We start from the raw sequence: 26,459 nt of genomic DNA, 5'->3' as shown, positions 1-26,459 counted from the left end.
AACACCAGCAGTAGATGGTGCCCGGAGCTGGGGAAGGGGCTACAGGTCAGCGCCTTATCCCCTATGCTGGTCCACACCACCGGGTATTGTGCAGCCTATGTAAAACGGATTTTTGTAAATCTAGTGCTCCCTGCCCTGCTGGATATAGTGGGGTCCCTGTGCAGTACAGTGTCCACGCCAGCGGCGCGGTACATCTCCTGGGGCTGCGATTTAAAGGCGGGTCCCACCTGGGGGATCCTCTTACCTCCTCCCTGATGTGCAGCCACGCAATCCAGGAGAGCGTCAGCGGTGTTGTGGCTGAAGACCGCTGCAAGTACCCGGGAACCCGGCCGCGGGAGTATGCAGCGCTGCTGGGGAGGTGATGGAGCCACAGCACAGAATGCCAGAATGACAAACAGTTCTGCGGCCCTTGAATCTTCTTAAAAAGCTATTTTCAGGGCTGCCTAGCACAGCCCTTCCTGTTAGTGACCTGCTCTGCAGGCACCAACTTACAAACTGAGCTCCAGTGCCCGGAGTCGGGGTTATAGAGGAGGCGGTGCAGTGCATCCTAGGAAGAGTCAAAGCTTTAGCATGTTGGTGCCTCGGATCAAGATCCAACTCTACACCCCAATGTATTCCCTGTAGAATCCCAGTGTACCCTGCTGCAGAAAATAGGATTTTAATTACCTACCGGTAAATCCTTTTCTCGTAGTCCATAAGTGATACTAGGGACACTTAGTACAATGGGGTATACTGTAGATGGGGTCCAAATAGCCAGTGCACTTTAAAACTTCAAACAGGGAGTGCTGGCTCCTCCCCTCTATGCCCTTCCCCACAGCTCAGTCTAGGAAAACTGTGCAGGAAGGAGATGGACACACTTGAGAGGAGGAAACATGACCAGACAACGAGTGGGAATAAAGAATCAGCACACAGCAGAACAAACAAACCAGCAATAGCCAGTGAACAGAAGCAGCAACAGCCGAGTCCAACATAACACAAGAACAAAACTTGCAGGAAGTGGAAGCACAGAGGCGGGCTCCCAGTAGGGATACTGGGAATACTTAGTACGATGGGGACGTCCCAAAGCTCCCAGAACGGGTGGGAAAGTGCTGAGACGCCTGCAACACCATATGTCCGAAGTGGACACACTCTTTTGCCAGGGTATCAAACCTGTAGAATTTGACAAACGTTTTTGTCCCTGACCAGGTAGCGGCCCGGCATAGTTGCAAAGCCGAGACACCACGGGCAGCCGCCCAGGAAGAACCCAGCGACCTAGTAGGGCCTCGATAGAAGAATAGGTAAGGCCGTCGAAGCATAGGCCTGTTGAATAGCAAGCCTAATCCAACGGGCAATAGACTGTTTCGAAGCAGGACAACCCTACTTGCGAGCATCATACAGCACAAAGAGGGAATCCGATTTTCGGACAGTAGCTGTCCTCTTGACATAAATCTTCAGGGCTCGCACTACATCCAAGTACTCAGGAATGGAGGAAGTGGCTGAAGCCGCCGGAACCACAATAGGCTGATTCAGGTGGAAAACAGAAACCACCTTCGGCAGGAACTGCTGGCGAGTCCTGAGCTCTACTCTGTCCTCATGAAAGACCAAGTAGGGACTCTTGCAAGACAAAGCTCAGAGTTCCGAAACACGCCTAGCCGAGTCAAGGCCAACAGCATAACCATCTTCCACGTAAGGTACTTGTCCTCTACAGACATCAACGGTCCAAACCAAGAGGACTGTAGAAAGGTCAAAACCACGTTTAAATCCCAAGGTGCTGTGGGCGGCACGAAAGGAAGCTGGATGTGAAGGACACCCTGAAAGAACGTCTGGACTTCAGGTAAAGCATCCAATTTCTTCTGGAAGAAAATGGACAAGGCCGAGATCTGCACCTTAATGGAGTCCAACCGAAAGCCCATGTCCACACCTGCTTGTAAGAAACGCAAAAAGCATCCTAGGTTGAAATCCGCAGAAGGATACCTTCGGCCCTCACACCAGGAGACCTATCATTTCCAGATATGGTGGTAATGCTTCGATGTGACAGCCTGGCCTGAATCATGGTTGCAATAATACGTAATAACTTTCTCAGCTAGAATATTCTGCTCAACCGCCATGCCGTTAAACAAAGCTGCCGTAAGTCCGGGTAGACGAATGGCCCTTGCTGTTGAAGATCCTCCTGCAGAGGTAGAGGCCAGGGATCTTTTATTGTCATGGCCAGATGATCTGCGTACCAAACTCTCCAAGGCCAGTCGGGGACAATCAGAATTACCTGAATTCCTTCCCTTCTGATTCTTTTTAGAACCCTGGGAAGTAATGGGATTGGATGAAAACGGTACACCAGCTGGTAGGCCCAGGGTGTTGCCAGTGCATCCACCGCCACAGGGTCCCTTGTCCTGGAACAATAGCGCCGGAGCTTTTTGTTGAGTCGAGAGGCCATCAGATCCATCTGTGGACAGCCCCACTGATGTTATCTGTCGAAAAACCTGCGGATGGAGTACCCACTCTCCTGGGTGTAGGTCGTGATGACTTAGGAAATCCGCCTCCCAGTTATCCACTCCTGGAATGAATATGACCGATACCGCCCTTGCATTCCTTTCCTCCCAGAGGAGTATTTTGGATACCTCTCGCATGCAGGCCCTGCTCTTCGTCCCTCCATGCCGATTGACGCACGCCACTGTCGTGTCATTGTCTCATTGAACCTGAATGGCTTGACCTTGAAGCAGAGGAGGCACCTGCAGCAGAGCATTGTAGATCGCCCCGAGTTCCAGTATGTTTATCGGAAGAATGGCTTTGTGGCTTGATGACCTGCCCTCGAACTGTGAGCCTTGGGTGACAGTTCCCCAACCTCGAAGGCTAGCATCCGTGGTTAAGAGAATCCAATCTTGGATCCCGAAGCTCCGACCCTTCAGGAGGTTGGAGGACTACATACACCACAGGAGAGAAATTCTGGCCTGCGGTGAGAGACGTATGACCCGGTGCATCTGCAGATACACAAATACAGAACCGGAAGTGAGGCGTGCGTTCCACGAGCTGGAACGCACGCCGAATAATAGAGAATTTTACCGTTTTTAAAGTTGTAAAAGTTTTTAATGTTAAGTTTGTCCACCAATGGGGCTATAAAGGATATTAACCATACCCTCCACAACAGCTGGCACAAGTTAATTGATGTGGGGAGGTATAATTACTGCACAGTCCGGTCTGATCCAATCACACCACACCACTGGGTTTAAATATTCCCAGTCACTCATTCCACCATACACCTTGAGAAAGGCTCCCTGTGAGCAGAAACGCGTTGGTGCTGTGGGACAGACTGCGACTGACCAAGTAAGAGGGGAGTACCCACGATTGCCATAGCTAGAAGGAGAGCAGTGCCTGGATCCCGGGAGGTATCTGTTTACTACCTCAAAAATGCTATAGGATAACCATCACTGGTTGTTTTACCAATAATAAAAACTGTACTTCACTATATTCCCCCTTCTTTGTTTCTTTGAGGGAATGAAGAGGAGTTTTTCTTTAATCCAAAAGGAAGGATCTGGATATTTGGATATCTAATGGTTTCCATATAAAAACAACATTTGACTATCTATCCCGTAGTACCCCGGGGTGCGCACATCTGCATTGTGTGAACTTTTCAAACATTTCTTCAGGAGATCCAGTTGGAATGTCATCGCATGGAATCTGCCGAATTGAATGGCCTCGTAGTAGGCCACCATCTTTCCCAACAGGCGGGTGCAAAGATGTACTGGGACCTGGTTCGGCTGCAGAACCGCTCCGACTAATTCTTGAAGCTTCCTGACTTTGTCCGCAGGAAGGAAGATTTTCTGAGCCACCGTGTCCAATATTATCAGATGCTGTCCAACAGTTGTTCCTTTGATCTTGCTTTTATCAACAGATCGTCCAGGTAGGGGACTGTGGGACAGATGTATTAACCTGGAGAAGGCATAAGGAAGTGATAAACCAGTGATGTGTGCAAGGTGATAAAGGCACCAGCCAATCAGATCCTAACTGTTAACTTACATATTGGAGCGGATTGGCCGGTGCATTTATCACCTTGCACATATCACTGGTTTATCACTTCCTTATGCCTTCTCCAGGTTAATACATCTGCCCCAATGTTCACTCCCTGAATCCCGAGTTGGAACATAATTTCCGCCATCACCTTTGTGAAAACCCTTGGAGACATGGCTAGGCCAAAGGGCAGCACCTGGAACTAGTAGTGTTCGTCCAACAGAGCAAACCTGAGGTAGGCTTGATGAGGCGGCCATATTGGAATATGGAGGTACATGTCCTTTATGTCCAGAGAGACTAAGAACTCCCCCCCCCCTCCTCCAGACCTGAGATCACTGCACTCAGAGACTCCATTTTGAACCGGATAACCCGCAGATATGGGTTTAACTATTTGAGTTTCAAGATGAGCCTCATGGAACCATTCGGTTTTGGTACCACAAACAGGCTAGAATAATATCCCTCGGCCCGTTGTTGCAGTGGCACAGGAACAATGACTTGAGTCTGAACCAATTTTTGAATGGCCACCTGTAGCATAAGGCACATGTCCTCGGAAGCCGGTAAGCCAGACCTAAACACCTGTAAGGTGGAAAACTTTCGAGCTCTAGCTTGCAGCCGCGATGAGGACTTTTACTCCAGCATCCTGGCAGGAGCTTTTCCAAATAAGCTTGAAGTATCTCAGGCGAGCTCCCACCCTGAGATCCTCATAAGCGGAGGGACACCGTCATGCTGAGGCTTTAGAGGAGACAGAGCCGACGCCCTGGTCTTGATTTCCTATGGTGGCAGGTTTACAAGACTTACCTCTGGAGCCTCTTGCCGCATTTTAGGCACCTCTGGCTTTTCCTTTGAGCCTTGCAGTCTGAAAGGATTGTAGCGAAGGCCCTGTGTAAGAGCGTCGAGCCGGTGGAAATGCAGACGGGAGGTACGTGGATTTCCCAGCAGTAGCATTCGAAATCCATGTGTCTAACTTACCTCCAAATAGCCAATCTCCTGTGAAAGGTAAAGCCTCTACACTCCGTTTTGACTCTGCATCCGCCACCCACTGGCGTAGCCACAGCGCCCTGCGTGCAGAAACTGCCATGGCAGAAGTATGAGCATCTTTAGTGCCTATGCTTTTGTTTCACAGAGAAAACGAGCATAATCCTTGATATGCTGAATCAGCGTCACCATATCAGCCAGGGACTTATCCCCAGTTAGGCCCTGCTGAAGGTTACCTGCCCAGGTATGTATGGCGTGAGTCACCCAACAGCCTGTAATAACAGGCCTTTGGGAGGCTCCTGCTGTAACATAAATAGATTTCAAAGTGGCTTCTATTTTCCGTCCGCAGGTTCCTTTAAGGCAGTAGCCCCCGGAACAGATAGTACTGTCTTTTTTGACAGATGTGATACCAAATCATCAACAGTGGGGGGAGTCTCCCAGATCTTTCGCCCCTCCTGAGCAAAAAGAAAGGCAGCAACCAATTTCTTAGTCACCTGGGATTTCTTGTCAGGAGTAACCCATGGCTCCCTGAAAAGATCACCCAGTTCCTTTGAATCTTGAAAGGTGACCAGCACCTATTTACACTACCGCTGCCAGTCTGCGCAGGGGCGCTTTGGGATCACCCCAGGGGGAGTCCGTATGCCCACCCCGCATCCTCGAAGCACCAAGAACCAATGGGATCCTGCTAGCTGGACCCCCGACAACACCCACCACTCTTTGTTCTTCAGGCTCTGTGCTGGGGGGTGAGGGGGGGGTGCGCGAGAGTGTAATGCCTGCGGTACACTGACCCTCAGGACCGGTGTCCTCTCAGCGTGATCAGATTCAGCACCTCCAGGAGGCCGGTGTTGCCCCCCACCTCCACCCCACACCTAGCATCCCTCAGTGCAGGTAGCCTGGCATAGAGGGGGAGGAGCCAGCACACCCTGTTTGAAGTTTTAAATTAAACCGGCTCCTTTGGACCCCATCTACAGTATATCCCATCGTACTAAGTGTCCCCAGTATCCCTTATGGAGGACAGAGAAAAAGCAAATAACTTTGTATCTGTTATAAACCATGTTGCAATACAAGGGGAGAACATATTTATATTTTTTCTGTGCAGGGTGAATACGGTCTGCTTTGCACGTATCCAACAAATGTTAGCTTTATTTTTACACTGCAATTTAGATTTCAGTTTGGACACATACCATCCAAATCTAACTCTCTCCACTTCCTTCATCAGCTCCACCTTCAGTACAGCATGGTTTTGCCCAGGTGCAGTTACTTGTTTTACTTCCAAATCAGAATCGGGCCCATGGAGTCAATAACTGAAGCCTTAATACTAAGTTGCAGTTTGATATTACTGAGCAAAACACACCTGCTGTTAGTCTTGCCATAAGAACACACTTCTTAGTGTTAATAAATTATTGACATTAACATAAACAGATGGATCCTATTTCTAAGCCTTTAATGTAAAATGTTAAAAAGCCATATATAAACGTAAACTACAAAATTATGCTAAATGTGGTAAACATAACAAAGGATGTGCTTCATATGAGTACATTTGGTTAGTTAGGACCACTTTCAGTATGCAGAAAATGAATATTTCAGTAACAAAGTCACCATCTTGTCACCACATATCACGAGTATCTTAGATTCAGATATTTATGGTAAAAAACTTGACTTAAGCAGCAACTGGCAAAATGGTACCTTTTCAGAGGCGTCTTGCTTGCGTGTGGAATCTCGACCCCTCAGACTCTTTGCACTGATCCCGGATTCAGATGTCTGCATTATCAACTGGGTGGCCAAGAATTGCTGTCAGGGGAGAATGAACAGTTGTTTTGTAGAGAACTAACCAACAAAACTACTACAACTAGTTGTAGCTACAATAAAAACTTAAGGCAGTAACCTATTACCCACGGTAAAACATTGGGTGTGGAAAAACTGACATTTTTCACGATTTTTTTTTTTTTTTTTTACAGGCTATCCTATAAGAAAAAAGTACTAGAAGTTCAGTATATTCAAGAGTTACAAAAAATGGCCTTATTCAGATATGGGGCGGAATGTAATGAAGCTGGCCTTATTCAGATATGGGGCGGAATGTAATGAAGCTGTTCGGCAGCAGCGCAGACTTTTTTAAAAGGTGCAATCATTTACAAGGCTAAATCATGCCTTGTAAATGATTGTCCTTTTAACCACTTAACTGACGATTTATTTTGCCAAAAACCGCTCCGAAATTGTCGGGTTTTGTTATGAGTGAATTAGGTGAAGAACATGAATTTAACCCTATCCCAATTGATTTTAGTTTAAAAAAATAGGACTTTGGGTACCTACCGGTAAATCCTTTTCTCGTAGTCTGCAGAGGATGCTGGGGTCTACATTAGTACCATGGGGTATAGACGGGTCCACCAGGAGCCATTGGCACTTTAAGAGTTTGAGTGTGGGCTGGCTCCTCCCTCTATGCCCCTCCTACCAGACTCAGTCTAGAAACAGTGCCCGAGGAGACGGACATCTTCGAGAGAAGGATTTTACACAGATAGTGGCGAGATTCACACCAGCTCACACATACAAGGCGCATCAAGCTAATTAGCTTGTAACCAGCAACCGCTGAAACATTACTTACCAAGTAACAATGCAGTACTCAACTAAAACAAAGTTGTCCTGAACCAAATAACGATAGCAGGAAAACGAAGTGCTGGGCGGGAGTCCAGCATCCTCTACGGACGACGAGAAAAGGATTTACCGGTAAATAACCAAAATAGGGATTTTTGTTTACTTGCCGTAAAATCTCTTTCTCTGAGTCCATCTGGGGGACGCTGCGCCGTTACTTGTGGGGTTAGAGATGTGTGGTGGTGGAGTTTGGCACAGAACCTATCAAACTGCCTCCTCCCCCCTCTAACCCCTCCCATCTCCTTTCTGCCCAGCCATCAACTCAGTTAACGTTTAGTCAAGCCAAAGGAGATAGACCAGAAAAACAAAATAACCAAATAAACCAGACAAACCTACGGGAGGGATCGCAGCGTCCCCCAGATGGACTTAGAGAAAGAGATTTTACGGTAAGTAAACAAAAATCCCTATTTCTCGGTCATCCATCTGGGGGACGCTGCGCAGTTACTTGTGGGATTTCCCAAAGCAAGCTAATGAGAGGAGGGAGACGTAGCCGGCATAGCCGTCTGTAAAATGTGACGCCCAACAGAGGCAGTCTCTAAACCAAAAGTATGAAAACGGTAAAACTTTGTGAAAGTATGGACTGACGACCAGGTCGCCGCCCTGCACAGCTGCTCAATAGATGCACCACCGCCAACAGCCCAAGAGGCTCCAACAGCTCTAGTCGAATGAGCTCTAATTGAGTCAGGGACTGAGACATCTGAAGACACGTATGCCTGTCTGATGGCCGAAGTTACCCAATGGGCCACGGTGTTCTTGGACGCCGGGCAACCTCGTTTGGGAGCATCAATCAATACCAACAAGGTATCCATACCACGGAAAGATTCCGTGCGGGACAAATAAATACGTAAAGCCCTGACAACATCCAAGAGAGCCAAATGGGAGTTCTCCCCGGAAGCAGAAGATGGAGCAAATGCTGGAAGGACAATGTCCTGATTTAAATGGAAGGCTGAAACAACCTTTGGAAGGAAAGAAGGTTTAGTCCTCAGAACCACCCGGTTATCATGAAAAACTAAAAATGGTGGCCTGCAAGAAAGAGCCGCCAACTCAGACACCCGTCTAGCTGAGGCAATAGCCAAAAGAAAAACAACTTTAAGTGTTAGATAATTTAGTTCAACAGATTCCAACGGCTCAAACGGAGAGCTTTGAAGGGCCGTAAGGACCAAGTTTAAATCCCAGGGAGGAACCGGAGGAATAAAAGGTGGTTGAATCCGAAGTACTCCCTGAAGGAATGTCTGAACCTCTGGAATGATCGCTAGTTTCTTTTGAAAAAGAACCGACAAGGCCAAAACCTGACCCTTTAGTGAAGAAAGTCTCAGACCCTTATTGAGACCCTCCTGAAGGAAAGATAGTAAACGAGGAAGTTTAAACAAATGCGGAGTCAAGCCCCGCTTTTCGCACCAAGCGATGTAAATACGCCATACCCTATGGTAAATGCCAGAAGACACCGGTTTCCTAGCCTGAATCATCGTCTGTACAACAGAATGAGAAAAACCTTTTGCTCTTAAAATGTTGGATTTAAGAACCAAGCCGTCAAAGCCAGCCTACTTAAATCTGGGTGGCGACAACGTCCTTGAAGAAGAAGATCTGGTCGCAGGGGGAGGCGAAAGGGTTCCCCGACGACCATGTCGCGCAGAAGAGTGTACCACTGTCGGCGTGGCCAATCTGGAGCCACCAGAATGATTGCGAAACCTTCTCGCCGAATGCGTTGAAGTAGACGTGGAATCAGTGGGATTGGCGGATCAGCAGGGAGGTTCCACAGATCAGTCTATGCACCCATGGGCCAAGAACATGGTGGATGCCATTTCGGATTTGCGTCAGTCTAGATCGGAGGCTGAATCTGGTCACTCTCAGGTGGAGCCTCTGTGGGCCTAGAATATGGGCAAGTGTCTTACTGATTTAACTCATTCTTTAAACAAGTTTGTAAACTCTGCCAGCAGTTCCACTGCTACTAAACGCCCACAACCGTTACCCGCTATAACATTTCCGGGGGAGGAGATCCTCTACGGACTACGAGAAAAGGATTTACCGGTAGGTAACCAAAATCCTGTTTTCTCTTACGTCCTAGAGGATGCTGGGGTCCACATTAGTACAATGGGGATGTACCAAAGCTCCCAGAATGGGAGGCACAGTGCGGAGGCTCCTGCAGAACTGATTGACCAAACTTCAGGTCCTCAGCGGCCAAAGTATCAAACTTGTAGAACTTTGCAAACATGTTCGACCCAGACCAAGTAGCCACTCGGCAAAGCTGTAAAGCCGCCACATCCGGGCAGCCGCCCAGGAAGAACCCACCTTATGAGTAGAGTGGGCCTCAACAGACGTAGGACACGGCAATCCTGCCGTAGAATACGCATGCTGGATAGTGAACCTGATCCAGCGAGAGATTGTCTGCTTAGAAGCAGGACATCCAAGTTTCTTAGGATCATACAGGACAAACAGAGAGTCCGATTTTCTGTGACGAGCAGTCCTCTTCACATAGATTTTCAGAGCCCCTACAACATCCAAGGACTTTTATGAAATTGAGGAGTCAGTAGCAACTGGCACCACAATAGGTTGGTTGATCTGAAATGCCAACACAACCTTTAGAAGAAACTGCTGACGTGTCCGAAGCTCAGCCCTATCTTCATGGAGGATCAAGTAAGGGCTTCTACAGGACAAAGTCCCCAACTCCGGCACACGTCTAGCAGAAGCTAAGGCCAACAAAGTGACAGCTTTCCACGTGAGAAACTTGACCTCACCCTCCTGTAGAGGCTCAAACCAGTCCGACTGGAGGAACTGCAACACCACATTAAGATCCCAGGGCGCTGTAGACGGCACCAAGGGAGGTTGGATGTGCAGAACTCCCTTCAAAAAAGTCTGAACCTCAGGGAGGGCAGTCAACCGTTTCTGGAAGAAAATGGATAGGGCCGAAATTTGTACCTTTATGGATCTCAACCTCAGACCCATATCCACACCTGCTTGCAGGAAGAGGAGAAAACGTCCAAGTTGAAACCTCTTGGACTCACACCAAGATACATATTTTTTCCAAATACGATGGTAATGTTTAGACGTTACTCCTTTCCTAACCTGTATCAGGATAGGAATAACCTTGTTCGGAATGCCCTTCCGAGCTAGTATCTGGCATTCAACTTCCATGCCGTCAAACGCAGCCGTGGTAAGTCTTGATAGGCGAACGGCCCCTGCTGCAGCAGGTCCTCCCGAAGAGGAGGCAGCCTTGACTCTTCTAGCAGTAGATACAGAAGATCCACGTACCAAAACGTTCTTGGCCAGTCCGGAGCAATGAGGATCGCTTCAGCCCTTGTTCTCCTTAAGAGCTTTGGCACTCTTGGAATGAGTGAAAGTGGAAGAAACACTTACACCAACTGGAACACCCACGGAGTCATTAGGGCGTCCACCGCCATGGCTTGCGGGTCCCTCAACCTGGAACAACACCGCCGAAGCTTCTTGTTGAGACGAGAGGCCATCATGCCTATTTGAGGTATACCCCAAAGATTTGTCACATCCTTGAACACCTCCGGATGGAGTCCCCACTCTCCTGGATGGAGAACGTTTCTGCTGAGGAAGTCCGCTTCCCAGTTGTCTACTCCCGAAATGAAGATTGCGGACAGCACCAACGCGTGTTTTTCTGCCCAGAGGATAATTCTTGTAACCTCTGACATTGCAGCTCTGCTCTTCGTTCCGCCCTGTCGGTTGATGTAAGCCACTGTCGTTAGATTGTCCGACTGCACTTGAATGGCCCAATTTCTCAGAAGATAGGCTGCTTGGAGAAGACCATTGTAGATGGCTCTTAGTTCTAGAATGTTTATCGGCAGGCTGGCTACCAGACTTGACCAACTTCCTTGGAAGGTCTCCCCTTGAGTACCTGCGCCCCAGCCCCGGAGACTTGCATCCGTGGTTAGAAGGATCCAGTCCTGAATCCCGAACCAGCGGCCCTGCAGAAGGTGAGGTAGTTGCAACCACCAGAGGAGTGAAATCCTGGCCTTTGGCGACAGACGTATCCGCTGGTGCATATGTAAATGGGATCCCGACCACTTGTCATGAAACCTCCCATATTGTAGAGCCTCGTAAGAGGCCACCATCTTCCCCAGAAGGCGAATGCACTAATGAACCGACACCCGGGCTGGCTTCAGGACATCCAGGACCATTGTTTGTATCACCAACGCTTTTTCCTCTGGAAGAAACACCCTCTGCACTCCCGTGTCAAGGATCATTCCCAGAAAGGACAACCTCCTGGTTGGTTCCAAATTTGATTTTGGAAAATTCAGGATCCAACCATGTTCCCCCTGAGCAGGTGGGTCGTGAGAAGAATGGAATGTAACAACTACTCCTTGGACGGTGCCTTTATCAGCAGATTGTCCAGATATGGAATTATGTTCACCCCCTGTCTGCGGAGGAGAACCATAATTTCCGCCAACACCTTGGTGAAAACCCTCGGTGCTGTGGAGAGGCCAAATGGTAGAGCCTGGAACTGATAGTGACAGTCCAACAGTGCGAATCGGAGATAAGCCTGATGCGGCGTCCAAATCGGAATGTAGAGGTACGCATCCTTGATATCCAGGGATACCAGGAATTCCCCCTCCACCAGACTTGTTATCACCGCCCTTAGAGATTCCACTTTGAACTCCTTCAGAAATGGGTTTAGCGATTTTAGGTTCAGAATGGGTCTGACCGAACCATCCGGTTTCGGTACAACGAAAAGGTTCGAATAGTAACCTTTGTTTTGCAGATGAGGAGGGACCGGTACAATAACCTGTGCCTCCACCAACTTCTGGACGGCTGCCTGCAGGACAGCCCTGTCTGGCAGCAAAGCTGGCAAGCATGATTTGAAGAATCGGTGAGGTGGGAGATCTTGAAATTCCAGCCTGTACCTCATGGACACGATATCTTGCACCCAGGGGTCCAGGCCGGACAACACCCAGACGTGACAGAAAAGCCTGAGTCTCGCTCCCACCGGCCCCACCTTCGGGGCGTGCAGTCCACCGGGAGAACTTCGGCGTACCTGTAGCAGGTTTCTGGTCCTGGGAACCGGTCGCAGCCGGTTTCTTGGATTTGGGCCGGCCTCCCCTAAAGAAGGTGTTTGACGGTCTGGCCTTTCGTGGCATGGCAGCCCGAAAGGGCTGTGATGCAGTTGAAGAAAAGGGTTTCTTCGTAGCAGGTGCAGCTGAGGGAAGAAAAGGTGACTTACCCGCCGTAGCCGTGGATATCCACGCATCTAACACTTCCCCAAAGAGAGCCTGACCTGTGTAGGGTAGGGTCTCCACACTTCTCCTGGATTCCGAGTCGGCAGACCACTGTCGCAGCCACACTCCTCGACGAGCTGAGACAGACATGGAAGAAATTCCTGCAGCCATGGAACCAAGGTCTTTCATGGATTCCACCATAAAACCTGCCGAATCTTGAATGCTACGCAAAAACAATTCAACATCAGATTTATCCATAGTATCCAAATCTTCAAGTAATGTGCCAGACCACTTTACTATAGCTTTGGCAATCCAAGCACTGGCAATAGTAGGACGTAGTACAGCCCCTGAAGCCATGTACATGGATTTGAGCGTATTATCAATTTTATGATCAGCCAGCCCTTTCAAGACGGTGGATCCTGGAACAGGTAAAACCACCTTTTTTGAGAGTCTGGATACAGACGCGTCAACAATGGGCGGGTTTTCCCATCTTTTTCTATCCTCCACAGGGAAAGGAAACGCCACCAGGACCCTCTGGATCTGGAATTTTTTTTCAGGGTTTTCCCATGCTTTTTCAAAAATAGCATTTAATTCTTTTGACGCAGGGAAGGTTAGCGAGGCTTTCTTATTTTCAGTAAAGTAAGCCTCCTTAACCTGCACAGGTATTGTATCAGAAATATTCAACACATCCCTAATGGACTCTATCATCAACTGCACCCCTTTTGCAAGAGATGCTGCCCCCCCCCCTCAACACATCCCCATCACCAGTGTCAAAATCGGTATCCGTGTCATCTTGCATAATTTACGTAAGAGCACGGTTTTGGGAATATACAGCGGGGGACCCTGAGGTAACAGAACTGGGCCACACACACACACACACGGGAGGGCAGACAGAGTTTCACCTCCAAGAATGGCAAGAGACACAGAGATTGGAGCCAACCCACACACAGCGCTTTTAATGTAAAGGGAGACCCCTACTAGCGCTGACTGGGCACCTTAATAGGTTACACAGCCTGTATACAGCCTCCCCTGCCTTCTAGAACCCCCTGGTACCGTGAGAGATGGAGTTGTTATGGAGGGACTTGCTCTTCACTGACAGTGTTGTGCAGGCAGGAAAATGGCGCTGAACGCTGCTTGGTACACTCTGAGGAGAAGCACCGCCCCCAAAAAGTCTTCCCGCTCTTCATAGGATTATACTGGCCTGAGGAATTATGCTGGCTGAGATCCCGGGACCCCGACAGGCTGTGTGACCAGTGTAGGGTGTAGGCGCTGGCTCAGGGCGCCCCTCACAGAGCCGCACTATGTACCGCTGAGCCCTAAAGCGCAGTTAGTACTGCACTCCATACCCTGTTGCCGCCATCTTCACACCGGCTCCCCGCTTGCTAGGGGGGTCAGTGACTGACTCGCCACTGGTCTCCTGGCTGTGTGAGCGATCCATCCCCTCAGGAGCTCAGTGTCCTGTCAGCGGAGACAGTGGCTCAGACCCCGCAGGGCGGACACTACTCACCCCCCTTAGCACCACGAAGCAGGGAGGCTGTTGCCAGCATCTTCCTGTAAAATAATAAACTCTAAAAAAAACTTTTACTAAAGAAGCTCTGTAGAGCTCCCCTAGCTGTGACCGGCTCCTCCGGGCACATTATCTAAACTGAGTCTGGTAGGAGGGGCACAGAGGGAGGAGCCAGCCCATACTCTCAAACTCTTAAAGTGCCAAAGGCTCCTGGTGGACCAGTCTATACCCCATGGTACTAATGTAGACCACAGCATCCTCTATGACGCTGGGGTCCACATCGATAGGGAACATCGCAACCACCACGACTTTCATTTTGAAAGCAGGGACAGCCTCCAGGTATACAGGGGGGTTCTGGGGGTGGCTTGGGAAGGTTACTTTACACTCCCCAGTGGCTGCCATTGTTTGCAGCCGCTGGAGGGTCCTGCCGTGCTGACCGATCTGCAGCGCGGCAATCAATAGGGGAGTGTGCAGGGAGGCAGAGGGACCTTCCAGTCCCTCTGACAGCAGCAGCGGAGGGAAGTTTCCCTTCCCCGCCGCTGCTAACACTCTCTGACTGGTAGCATCCTGTGGAACCAGGTCAGATAGAGCACTTACAGGCATGGTCGCATCTGATGTGACCATACCAGGCAAGTGGTTAAATAAAGTCTGCGTTTGGCCGGCATCCCGCACTGTCCCATAAAGTACCGATCATCGGGACTTCGCACATGATCCGTTTCTGTGCGTGTGTGAGTGGATCCTGTGACACACGACAGCAGCAGACTGTCCATGATTGACAGTCTGCTGCTGTCTGGGGTGCGGCAACGGCCTCCATTTGTGAAAATGGATGCATGTTGCCGCCATGTAGGGGGAGGGAAGAGGCCAGGGACCTCAGTCGTTGGATGGAAATTTCCTCTGCCCTAGGACACAGTCGGATCACTACTGCATTATCATCCAGTGCTATCACTGCTGCTTCCAAGGAAGCAGCAGTGATAGCACCTCCAAACACATCAGAATCAGGCCCACTATTTATACTAACCACAACTACTAGCCATACCTGGATCTGTTCCAGCACGTCCCTCTGCATCTCCACTGCCATGTGATAGACATCATGATCAGAACTGTTATACATTACAGCATTCTGGAACATAAGCATGATGTCCCTCTGGAACTCAGCTGTGCTCCGGATTAAGCCTGTCTCAATATTTTTCTTTATAGTAGATAGGTCCATGGGCCTTGGGATAAAAAGGAACGTAAATTGATGCCAATACTGTGATCAATAATTATTATTTCTTAACCCACTTCAAAATGTTATTATGTTTAATTAAAAGTATAAAAAAAATATACATATTTGCCAGTGATCCAATGAACAGTAACGATGCTAAACATTCTATGAAACTATCTAGTCATTGTGGTTTGAACCACAATAGATACATGCAAAAGAGAGTTTTTCTATAACTGTCGCAGTTACATAATAGTCATCATAACTGGCTATTTCCTTTCTTTAGCAGAACTTAAAACACATAAAAAATAAGAATTTACTTACCGATAATTCTATTTCTCGTAGTCCGTAGTGGATGCTGGGGACTCCGTCAGGACCATGGGGTTTAGCGGCTCCGCAGGAGACAGGGCACAATAATAAAAGCTTTAGGATCAGGTGGTGTGCACTGGCTCCTCCCCCTATGACCCTCCTCCAAGCCTCAGTTAGGATACTGTGCCCGGACGAGCGTGCATAATAAGGAAGGATATTGAATCCCGGGTAAGACTCATACCAGCCACACCAATCACACCGTACAACCTGTGATCTGAACCCAGTTAACAGTATGATAACAACGAAGGAGCCTCTGAAAAGATGGCTCACAACAAGAATAACCCGATTTTTGTAACAATAACTATGTACAAGTATTGCAGACAATCCGCACTTGGGATGGGCGCCCAGCATCCACTACGGACTACGAGAAATAGAATTATCGGTAAGTAAATTCTTATTTTCTCTAACGTCCTAAGTGGATGCTGGGGACTCCGTCAGGACCATGGGGATTATACCAAAGCTCCCAAACGGGTGGGAGAGTGCGGATGACTCTGCAGCACCGAATGAGAGAACTCCAGGTCCTCCTCAGTCAGGGTGTGCCCCTGACCAAGTAGCAGCTCGGCAAAGTTGTAAAGCCGAGACCCCTCGGGCAGCCGCCCAAGATGAGCCCACTTCCTTGTGGAATGGGCTTTTACTGATTTTGGCTGTGGCAAGCCTGCCACAGAATGTGCAAGCTGAATTGTACTACAAATCCAGCGAGCAATCGTCTGCTTAGAAGCTGGAACACCCATCTTGTTGGGTGCATACAGGCTAAACAGCGAGTCAGATTTTCTGACTCCAGTCGTCCTGGAAACATATATTTTCAGGGCCCTGACAACGTCAAGTAACTTGGAGTCCTCCAAGTCCCTAGTAGCCGCAGGTACCACAATAGGTTGGTTCATGTGAAAAACAGAAAACACCTTAAGGAGAAATTGAGGACGAGTCCTCAATTCTGCCCTGTCAGAATGAAAAATTAAGTAAGGGCTTTTATATGATAAAGCCGCCAATTCTGACACACGCCTGGCTGAAGCCAGGGCTAATAGAATCTTCACCTTCCATGTGAAATATTTTAATTCCACAGTGGTGAGTGGATCAAACCAATGTGACTTTAGGAAACTCAAAACAACATTGAGATCCCAAGGTGCCACTGGGGGCACAAAAGGAGGCTGTATATGCAGTACCCCTTTTACAAACGTCTGAACTTCAGGCACTGAAGCCAGTTCTTTCTGGAAGAAATTCGACAGGGTCGAAATTTGAACCTTAATGGACCCTAATTTTAGGCCCATAGACAGTCCTGTTTTCAGGAAATGTAGGAACGACCCAGTTGGAATTCCTCTGTAGGGACCTTCTTGGCCTCACACCACGCAACATATTTTCGCCAAATGCGGTGAAAATGTTTTGCGGTTACATCCTTCCTGGCTTCGACCAGGGTAGGGATGACTTCATCTGGAATGCCCTTTCAGGATCCGGCGTTCAACTGCCATGCCGTCAAACGCAGCCGCGGTAAGTCTTGGAACAGACAAGGCCCCTGCTGGAGCAGGTCCTTTCTTAAAGGTAGAGGCCACGGTTCTTCCGTGAGCATCTCTTGAAGTTCCGGGTACCAAGTCCTTCTTGACCCATCCGGAACCACGAGTATCGTTCTTACTCATCTCCTTCTTATGATTCTCAGTACTTTTGGTATGAGATGCATAGGAGGGAACACATACCCTGACTGGTACACCCACAGTGTTACCAGAGCGTCCACCGCTATTGCCTGAGGGTCCCTTGACCTGGCGCAATATTTGTCTAGTTTTTTGTTCAGGCGGGACGCCATCATGTCCACCTTTGGTTTTTCCCAACGGTTTACAATCATGTGGAAGACTTCCCGCTGAAGTCCCCACTCTCCCGGGTGGAGGTTATGCCTGCTGAGGAAGTCTGCTTCCCAGTTTTCCACTCCCGGAATTAACACTGCTGAGAGTGTTATCACATGATTTTTCGCCCAGCGAAGAATCCTTGCAGTTTCTGCCATTTCCCTCCTGCTTCATGTGCCGCCCTGTCTGTTTACGTGGGCGACTGCCGTGATGTTGTCCCACTGGATCAATACCGGCTGACCTTGAAGCAGAGGTCTTGCTAAGCTTAGAGCCTTGTAAATTGCCCTTAGCTCCAGTATATTTATGTGGAGAGAAGTCTCCAGACTTGATCACACTCCCTGGAAATTTTTTCCTTGTGTGACTGCTCCCCAGCCACTCAGGCTGGCATCCGTGGTCACCAGGACCCAGTCCTGAATGTCGAATCTGCGGCCCTTTCATAGATGAGCACTCTGCAGCCACCGCAGAAGAAAACACCCTTGTCCTTGGAGACAGGGTTATCCGCTGATGCATCTGAAGATGCGATCCGGACCATTTTCCCAGCAGATTCCACTGAAAGGTTCTTGCGTGAAATCTACCGAATGGGATCGCTTTGTAAGAAACCACCATTTTTCACAGGACCCTTGTGCAATGATGCACTGATACTTTTCCTGGTTTTAGGAGGTTCCTGACTAGCTCGGATAACTCCCTGGCCTTCTTCTCCGGGAGAAAACATCCTTTTCTGGACTGTGTCCAGAATCATTCCTAGGAACATTAGACGTGTCGTCGGAAAAAGCTGCGATTTTGGAATATTTAGAATCCACTCGTGCTGTCGTAGAACTACTTGAGATAGTGCTACTCCGACCGCCAACTGTTCTCTGGACCTTGCCCTTATCAGGAAAGCGTCCATATTTCTTTTAGGAAGAATCATCATTTCGGCCATTACCATGGTAAAGACCCGGGGTGCCGTGGACAATCCAAACGGCAGCGTCTGAACTGATAGTGACAGTTCTGTACCACGAACCTGAGATACCCTTGGTGAGAAGGGCAAAATTTGGACATGTAGGTAAGCGTCCCTGATATCCAGTGACACCATATCGTCATGGTTCGCTATCACTGCTCTGAGTGACTCCATCTTGATTTGAACCCTTGTATGTAATTGTTCAAATCTTTTAGATCTCACCGAGCCGTTTGGCTTCAGTACCACAATATAGTGTGGAATAATACCCCTTCCCTTGTTGTAGGAGGGGTACTTTGATTATCACCTGCTGGGAATACAGCCTGTGAATTTTTCCCAATACTGCCTCCCTGTCGGAGGGAGACGTTGGTAAAGCAGACTTCAGGAACTTGTGAGGGGAAAACGTCTCGAATTTCCAATGTACACCTGGGATACTACGTGTAGGATCCAGGAGTCCACTTGCGAGTGAGCCCACTGCGTGCTGAAACTCTTGAGATGACCCCCCACCGCACCTGAGTCCGCTTGTATGGCCCCAGCGTCATGCTGCGGACTTGGCAGAAGCTGTGGAGGACTTCTGTTCCTGGGAATGGGCTGCCTGCTGCAGTCTTCTTCCCTTTCCTCTAACCCTGGGCAGATATGACTGGCCTTTTGCCCGCCTGCCTTTATGGGTACGAAAGGACTGAGACTGAAAAGACTGTGTCCTTTTCTGCTGAGATGTGACTTGGGGTAACAAAAGTGGATTTTCCAGCTGTTGCCATGGCCACCAGGTCCGATGGACCGCCCCTTTATACGGCAATACTTCCATGTGCCGTCTGGAATCTGCATCACCTGACCACTGTCATGTCTATAAACATCGTCTGGCAGATATGGACATCACATCTACTCTTGATGCCAGAATGCAAATATCCCTCTGCGCATCTCGCATATATAGAAATGCATCCTTAAAATGCTCTATAGTCAATAAAATATTGTTCCTGTCAAGGGTATCAATATTTTCAGTCAGGAAATCCGACCAAGCCCCCCCAGCGCTGCACATCCAGGCTGAGGCGATTGCTGGTCGTAGTATAACACCAGTGTGTGTGTATATACTTTTTAGGATATTTTTCAGCTTCCTATCAGCTGGCTCTTTGAGGGCGGCCGTATCTGGAGACGGTAACGCCACTTGTTTTTATAAGCGTGTGAGCGCCTTATCCACCCTAAGGTGTGTTTCCCAACTCGCCCTCACTTCTGGCGGGAAAGGGTATACCTCCAATAATTTTCTATCGGAGGAAACCCACGTATCATCACACACTTTAATTTATCTGATTCAGGAAAAACTACAAGTAGATTATTCCAACCCTACATAATACCCTTATTTGTGGTACTTGTAGTATCAGAAATATGTAACACCTCCTTCATTGCCCTTAACATGTAACGTGTGGCCCTAAAGGAAAATACGTTTGTTTCTTCACCGTCGACACGGAAGTCAGTGTCCGTGTCTGTGTCTGTGTCGACCAACTGAGGTAAATGGGCGTTTTTACAAGCCCCTGACGGTGTCTGAGACGCCTGGACAGGTACTAATTTGTTTGCCGGCAGTCTCATGTCGTCAACCGACCTTGCATCGTGTTGACATTATCACGTAATTCCTAAATAAGCCATCCATTCCGGTGTCGACTCCCTAGAGAGTGACATCACCAATACAGGCAATTTGCTCCGCCTCCTCACCAACATCGTCCTCCTACATGTCGACACACACGTACCGACACACAGCACACACACAGGGAATGCTCTGATAGAGGACAGGACCCCACTAGCCCTTTGGGGAGACAGAGGGAGAGTTTGCCAGCACACACCAAAAACGCTATAATTATACAGGGACAACCCCTTATACAAGTGTTTTCCCTTATAGCATTTTCACATATGTAATCATATCGCCAAATAAGTGCCCCCCCTCTCTGTTTTAACCCTGTTTCTGTAGTGCAGTGCAGGGGAGAGCCTGGGAGCCTTCCTCACAGCAGAGCTGAGCAGGAAAATGGCGCCGTGTGCTGAGGAGAATAGGCCCCGCCCCCTAAAACGGCGGGCTCTTCTCCCGGAGTTTGTGAGATCTGGCAGGGGTTAAATACATCCATATAGCCTCAAGGGCTATATGTGATGTATTTTAGCCATAAAAAAGGTATAATACATTGCTGCCCAGGGCGCCCCCCCCCCAGCGCCCTGCACCCTCAGTGACCGCTGGTATGAAGTGTGCTGACAACAATGGCGCACAGCTGCAGTGCTGTGCGCTACCTTATGAAGACTGAAAGTCTTCTGCCGCCTGTTTCTGGACCTCTGGACCTCTTCAACTTCGGCATCTGCAAGGGGGGTCGGCGGCACGGCTCCGGGACGAACCCCAGGGTGAGACCTGTGTTCCGACTCCCTCTGGAGCTAATGGTGTCCAGTAGCCTAAGAAGCAAATCCATCCTGCACGCAGGTGAGTTTACTTCTCTCCCCTAAGTCCCTCGTAGCAGTGAGCCTGTTGCCAGCAGGACTCACTGAAAATAAAAAACCTAACTTAAACTTTTATTCTAAGCAGCTCAGGAGAGCCACCTAGATTGCACCCTTCTCGGCCGGGCACAAAAATCTAACTGAGGCTTGGAGGAGGGTCATAGGGGGAGGAGCCAGTGCACACCACCTGATCCTAAAGCTTTTATTATTGTGCCCTGTCTCCTGCGGAGCCGCTAAACCCCATGGTCCTGACGGAGTCCCCAGCATCCACTTAGGACGTTAGAGAAATAGAATTTGATGGCAGATAAGAACCACTTGGCCCATCTAGTCTGCCCTAAACACATGTACATGCACACATTACAGTTCATTTTTGTTTGTCAGTAGCCAACTAACCTACCAGTATATGTTTGTATTTTTGGAGGAAATAGGAGTATATTCATGGGGAGAACATACAAACTCCACACATACAAAGCCGTAATGGGAATGAAATTCATGACCCCAGTGATGTGAGGCAGTAATGCTAACCATTACGCCATCTGTACTGTCCACTTGATTTTAAAGCATTGCTGCTTGAGGAAGGTAAAACCATGCCCCGGTATCCGGTCTCTAGGTCGACAATACTTAGGTCGACATTGTCTAGGTTGACAGTAAGTAGGTCGACATGACAAAAGGTCGACATGAGTTTTTCACTTTTCCCCCCATTTATTTAACTTTTTCATACTTTACGATCCACGTGGACTACAATTGGGAACAGTAACCTTCACTCGCCATGCGAGGGGACACAATACACTAATTGGGGATCCCAGTCACTGTACGGAGAAAACGACACCAAAAGAAATGCAAAAACTCATGTCGACCTTATGTCATGTTGACCTAGAATCCCTGTCGACCTAGAAACCATGTCGACCTACTTACTGTCGAACAATAGTGGTCGACCTAGACACTGTCGACCTAAGTGTGGTCGACCTTGCACAGCACACCCATATGCCCCTAATATACTGTATCACTTAGATTTCAAATGTGCTTTTTATATACTCATCACATCTCCCTCTCCACATGGCTCTCACATGCCTAGCACATCTCCCACACTACTACTTATACCTCTTTCAGACTGTGCAAGGCGGGTCGCACCCACGAGCCGTACACGGGTGCTTCGGTGCAACCTGCCAGAGTCCCTATTTGCCGCTGTCCCCGACCCGACATACTGCCGGGTTGATGACGTCAGTGGTGAGACAGGCGGGGCAGAGCTTGGAGATCACATGATCTCCAAGCACCGCCTGTCCCTATAGTGTGAACGGGAAACCGGTCGCATTGAACCGGCTTTCCCATTCACACAGCACAGCGACCCGGGTTTAACACGCGTTCAACTCTGCGCGTTACCCGAGTTGAAATACTGGCCCCTTTCAGACCGCACAGCAACACAGGTTATGCGCGCTCATGTGCAATAACCAGTGTTAAAAGCTGGCAGTGTGAAAGGGGTACTATACCTCCCAACTGTCCAGATTTTGCAGGAAATGCCTGAATCCTGGACAAGCAAAGGGGCAGAGTTTTCTGCCCAGATCCTCCCAGAAAACCTCTGGGAGGATCTGGGCAGAAAAGAGTAAGGATTTATAGTCTCCCGATTCTACATGTCTACTACTAAAGCTGGTATAGAGCATGCAGAGAAAGTAATGAGAACACTGCGTGCTGCGTCTTCTTCATCTGGTGGCTGCATGACCTGCAAAATGTGACACAGAAGAAAAGTACTCCTGTTGTCTTATGCTCGGATATCTACCAACGCACAGATTAATCAGATGGGGAACAACTGGCTGGGGCTGCAAATCAAGGCTTCCTAGGTAGCCAATAGCTGCCCATGCCACTGGAAATGATTACAAAGGCATAATTACAAAGAAATTCTAGAACGATTGATTAATCTATATCAAAGAGAAATGTGATTTTACAAATAATATAGGATAAACCTGTGCAGATATTACCTTTGCACTATACTGTGATAGCCAGGAGCAATGTCATCGGTCACCGGTTGAAGAAAGACATTGGCATATCTGTATAGAAAGACATGACCATAAGTTCAAAGAAAATACATTTTGTACATGTTTAATGTATTAGCTTTGCTTCACATAGATGTGAAATGGATACCATATCTTTCTTCAGCATTTTTATTAGAACCTTATATCAGTACTTTGTGCTTTCTGTAATGTTTTAAAAGTCTTATTGGTTTTAAGATGATCGGCCCCACCCTTATCATCTCCTGCATTCCTCCTATATGTGTAACCAATTTTGAAGAATTAATTAATACATGCTTTGACACTAGTTAAATGCATTAATTAAGTCAAAAAGGCATTTTCCTTATTTATACATGCTTCTTTTATTGTAATATATGTTCAGGAACCAGAAAATGGGATTTTGATACTTCCCGGTAAATCCTTTACTCCAATTCCACAGGAGACACTGGAGCTCAAGACACTGGGGTATAGACGGTTGGATGAGTGGAGGTGGCACTTTAAATTTAGAGTGTCAATGACTCCTCCCCCTCTATTCTCCATGGAGTACATTTAGGAACTAAGGGCTTGTCAGCCCCAGTTAGAGAAACTGAGCGTAAGAGGAAATGGAAAACAGACAAAACACAGGAACTGATAAAAAGGAATCAACACCACACGGCAAAGCCGAACAAGAATACACTGTAACGAACACAGGCAGAGAACACAACCATAACAGGACAGGTGACACAGCACTGGGCGGGCATCCAGTGTCCCCTGTGGAATTGGAGAAACGGATTTATAGTTAAGTACCAAATTCCCATTTTCTCCTTCATCTACGAAGGCACATAGGAGCTCAAGACACTGGGGATGTCCCAAATGTTTCCCCCTTGGGCTTGAGAGCCTGGAGGAACCTGCAAAAGGATGCGACCAAAACTAGACTAAGAAGCTGCAAAGGTATCAAACTAGTAAAACCAAACAAAAGTGTGCACCATGGACAACATGGAGGTGTAAGGCTGAGGCGCCATACTGTGAGACCCAAGAAGCACTCACCGAACGTGTGGAACTCCTGCAGAAAAAGAAGCAGGCGGAGGCCGAGCACTAGAAGCAGGACAACCACGCCGAGCAGCTTAGTATGGGCTACATAGATACGGAGAGCCTGAACAACATCCAAGGAGCGTGAGGAGGTGGAACAATCCGACAACACCGGAACCAAAAAATCATCTGGTCTATGTGAAAGGGAGATTACCTTATGAAAGAAGGCTGGCTTCGTACAGAGCTTCTCACGGTCATCATGGAAGATGAGATAAGGAGGCCAACAAGAGAGCTCCAACCTCTGAGACCAGTCCAGCCAACGCCAAGACCAGCAAGAGGACCGTCTTCCAGGTCAGGAAGTTAAGGTCTACCACCTCCAACGGCTCATACAGAGAGGATTGGCGGAACGTCTAAACCGGGTTAAAATCCCACGGAGCCGTAGGCGGGACGAAACAGAGGCTGGATCCAGAGAACACCCTGTAAACAGGTCTGAATTTTAGGGAAAAGGGCCAATAGGCACTGAAAAAAAAGACCAACAAGGCAGACACCTGAACCTTTAGAGCTACCAGTCGTAACCCAGCGTCCAGTCCAGCCTGGAAGAACAGAAGCAGGTGGGGAAAACGGATAAAGTTTGACATACGATGAGAGTCTTCGGACATAACCTGTTTCCGAGCCCGGAGCATGATGGGCATCACAGACACGGGGATACCACTGCGTTTCAAGATAGCGGGATCAACAGCCACACCGTTACGTCTGTGTATACGAATGGACCTTGTTGCAAATCCGTTTCTCCAATTCCACAGGGGACATTGGATGCCCGCCCAGTGCTGGTTGAAGAGGCAACGGCCATGTATCATTGGAGAGGAGCAGATGAAGATCCAAGATCCAGACCTGGGATGCCCAGTCCGGAGCCATGAAGATGACTGTGGGGACTTTGCACATGATGCGCTTGAAAACCCAGGTAAGGAGTGGAAACAGCGGAAACAGGTAAACAAGAACGTACCTCCAAGTCACTGTCAGAGCGTCTACTGCCTCGGTGTCCTGGACCTGCGTTCTGGAGCAGCTCTGGGGAACTGGCAGTTGTGCCGGGAGGCAATAAGATCTATTTGCGGCCTGCCCCACTTCCGGACTAGCTCTTGGAAGACGTCTGGAAGAAGAGCCCATTTTCTGGGATGAAGATCCTGATGACTGAAATAGTCGGCCTCCCAGTTCAGACTGCCTATTGTGTTCTGTTAAGAGAACTAAGTCCAACCAAGGCATTGCAGGGCTTTTTTTTTACCAACTCCTCTGTTCTTCTCTCGACAACCTTGTTAACCCAAGCGCTGACCAAGGTCGGCCTGAGCAACACACCTGCTGATGTATAGATGGACTTCAGAGTAGTCTCCAACTTATGGTCTTAATTGTCCTTGAGGGCTGTAGCACCAGGTACTGGCAACGTGGTTTTCTTGAGTTGAGAGACTGTTAAATCCACCAGTGGAGGAGTCTCCTACTTGTCTGTAATAGCTGCAGGAAAGGGGAAAATGGACAAAAACCGCTTGGGTACCTGAAATTTTTTGTGAGGATGCAGCCAAGCCATAGACAATGCACCATTTAATTCCTGTGATAAAGGAAACACTGCAGACCTCTTTTTCCTACCAAACAAGGTTGCATCCAGGAGATTCCATGGCGTCCGTGTCCTGGATTTTCAATACCTGACAAACCACCAGGATGAGGGCCTCTACACCTTGTGTGCCCAAATTGTAATCCTGTTTGAGGAAATCATCACCTTCTTGGGAAAAACAAAAAACTAAACCAACAACTCTCTTCCTCTTTTTAAAAAAATCTTTGCATCTAAATCACCTAACTGAAGGACGGGCTTTGTGAAGAACCACGGTCCCTAGACTTCTAGCATCAGAAGAACGCATGACCTGTACCAGACGGTCCACTAAATGGGCCCTCTCTCCCAGACGTCTATAGACATAGGTAAGGGCCCAGAAGAGGGGCACTGCCTCTTGGCTGATGCCCTGTACTTGAGGGAAGCTGCAAATTCAGAAGTAAGGTCAGACATGAACCCCACTAGGGAAGATACCCAAGGAGGAGTGGTGTTTATATCTGGGGAGACCCCTGGTACCGCGAGACCCCCAGAAACACAGGAGTCACACAGAGCTAAACCATCTGAGCACACTTGAGAGAATTGTGTGTTGCACTTGGTAAAGGTACACACTTTCTGTAACGTTTTGGAAGCTGCCCCTTTGCCAGTCATAGTGCACTGTACACACATACATACACATACTAGACAGAAAACACACCAGAGACACAGAACACCACACTGAAATCACAGTAATAAATAAAACAGTGGAGCAGACAGGTATAAAGGAAGAAGAAAC

The 26,459-nt window shown here is 48.4% G+C and overlaps 1 protein-coding gene across 9 annotated transcripts in view; it reads right to left on the bottom strand.

Moving 5' to 3' along the window:
- Positions 1–26,459, bottom strand: part of BRD8 (bromodomain containing 8) — a 333,693-nt gene that overhangs the window by 179,146 nt on the left and 128,088 nt on the right. For all 9 annotated transcript variants that reach the window (XM_063927892.1, XM_063927886.1, XM_063927887.1 and 6 more), the window contains 3 exons: positions 23,056–23,124; positions 15,323–15,500; positions 6,643–6,747 (listed from right to left, as the gene is read on the bottom strand). In XM_063927892.1, the coding sequence (XP_063783962.1) occupies positions 6,643–6,747; positions 15,323–15,500; positions 23,056–23,124 (352 nt within the window). The remainder of the gene's footprint in view (positions 1–6,642; positions 6,748–15,322; positions 15,501–23,055; positions 23,125–26,459) is intronic.

This window comes from Pseudophryne corroboree, chromosome 6 (genome assembly GCF_028390025.1).
Source record: "Pseudophryne corroboree isolate aPseCor3 chromosome 6, aPseCor3.hap2, whole genome shotgun sequence".
NCBI lineage: Eukaryota > Metazoa > Chordata > Amphibia > Anura > Myobatrachidae > Pseudophryne > Pseudophryne corroboree.
Note: the sequence above shows the minus strand (reverse complement) of the source record. Positions and strands in the feature narration are given on the sequence as shown.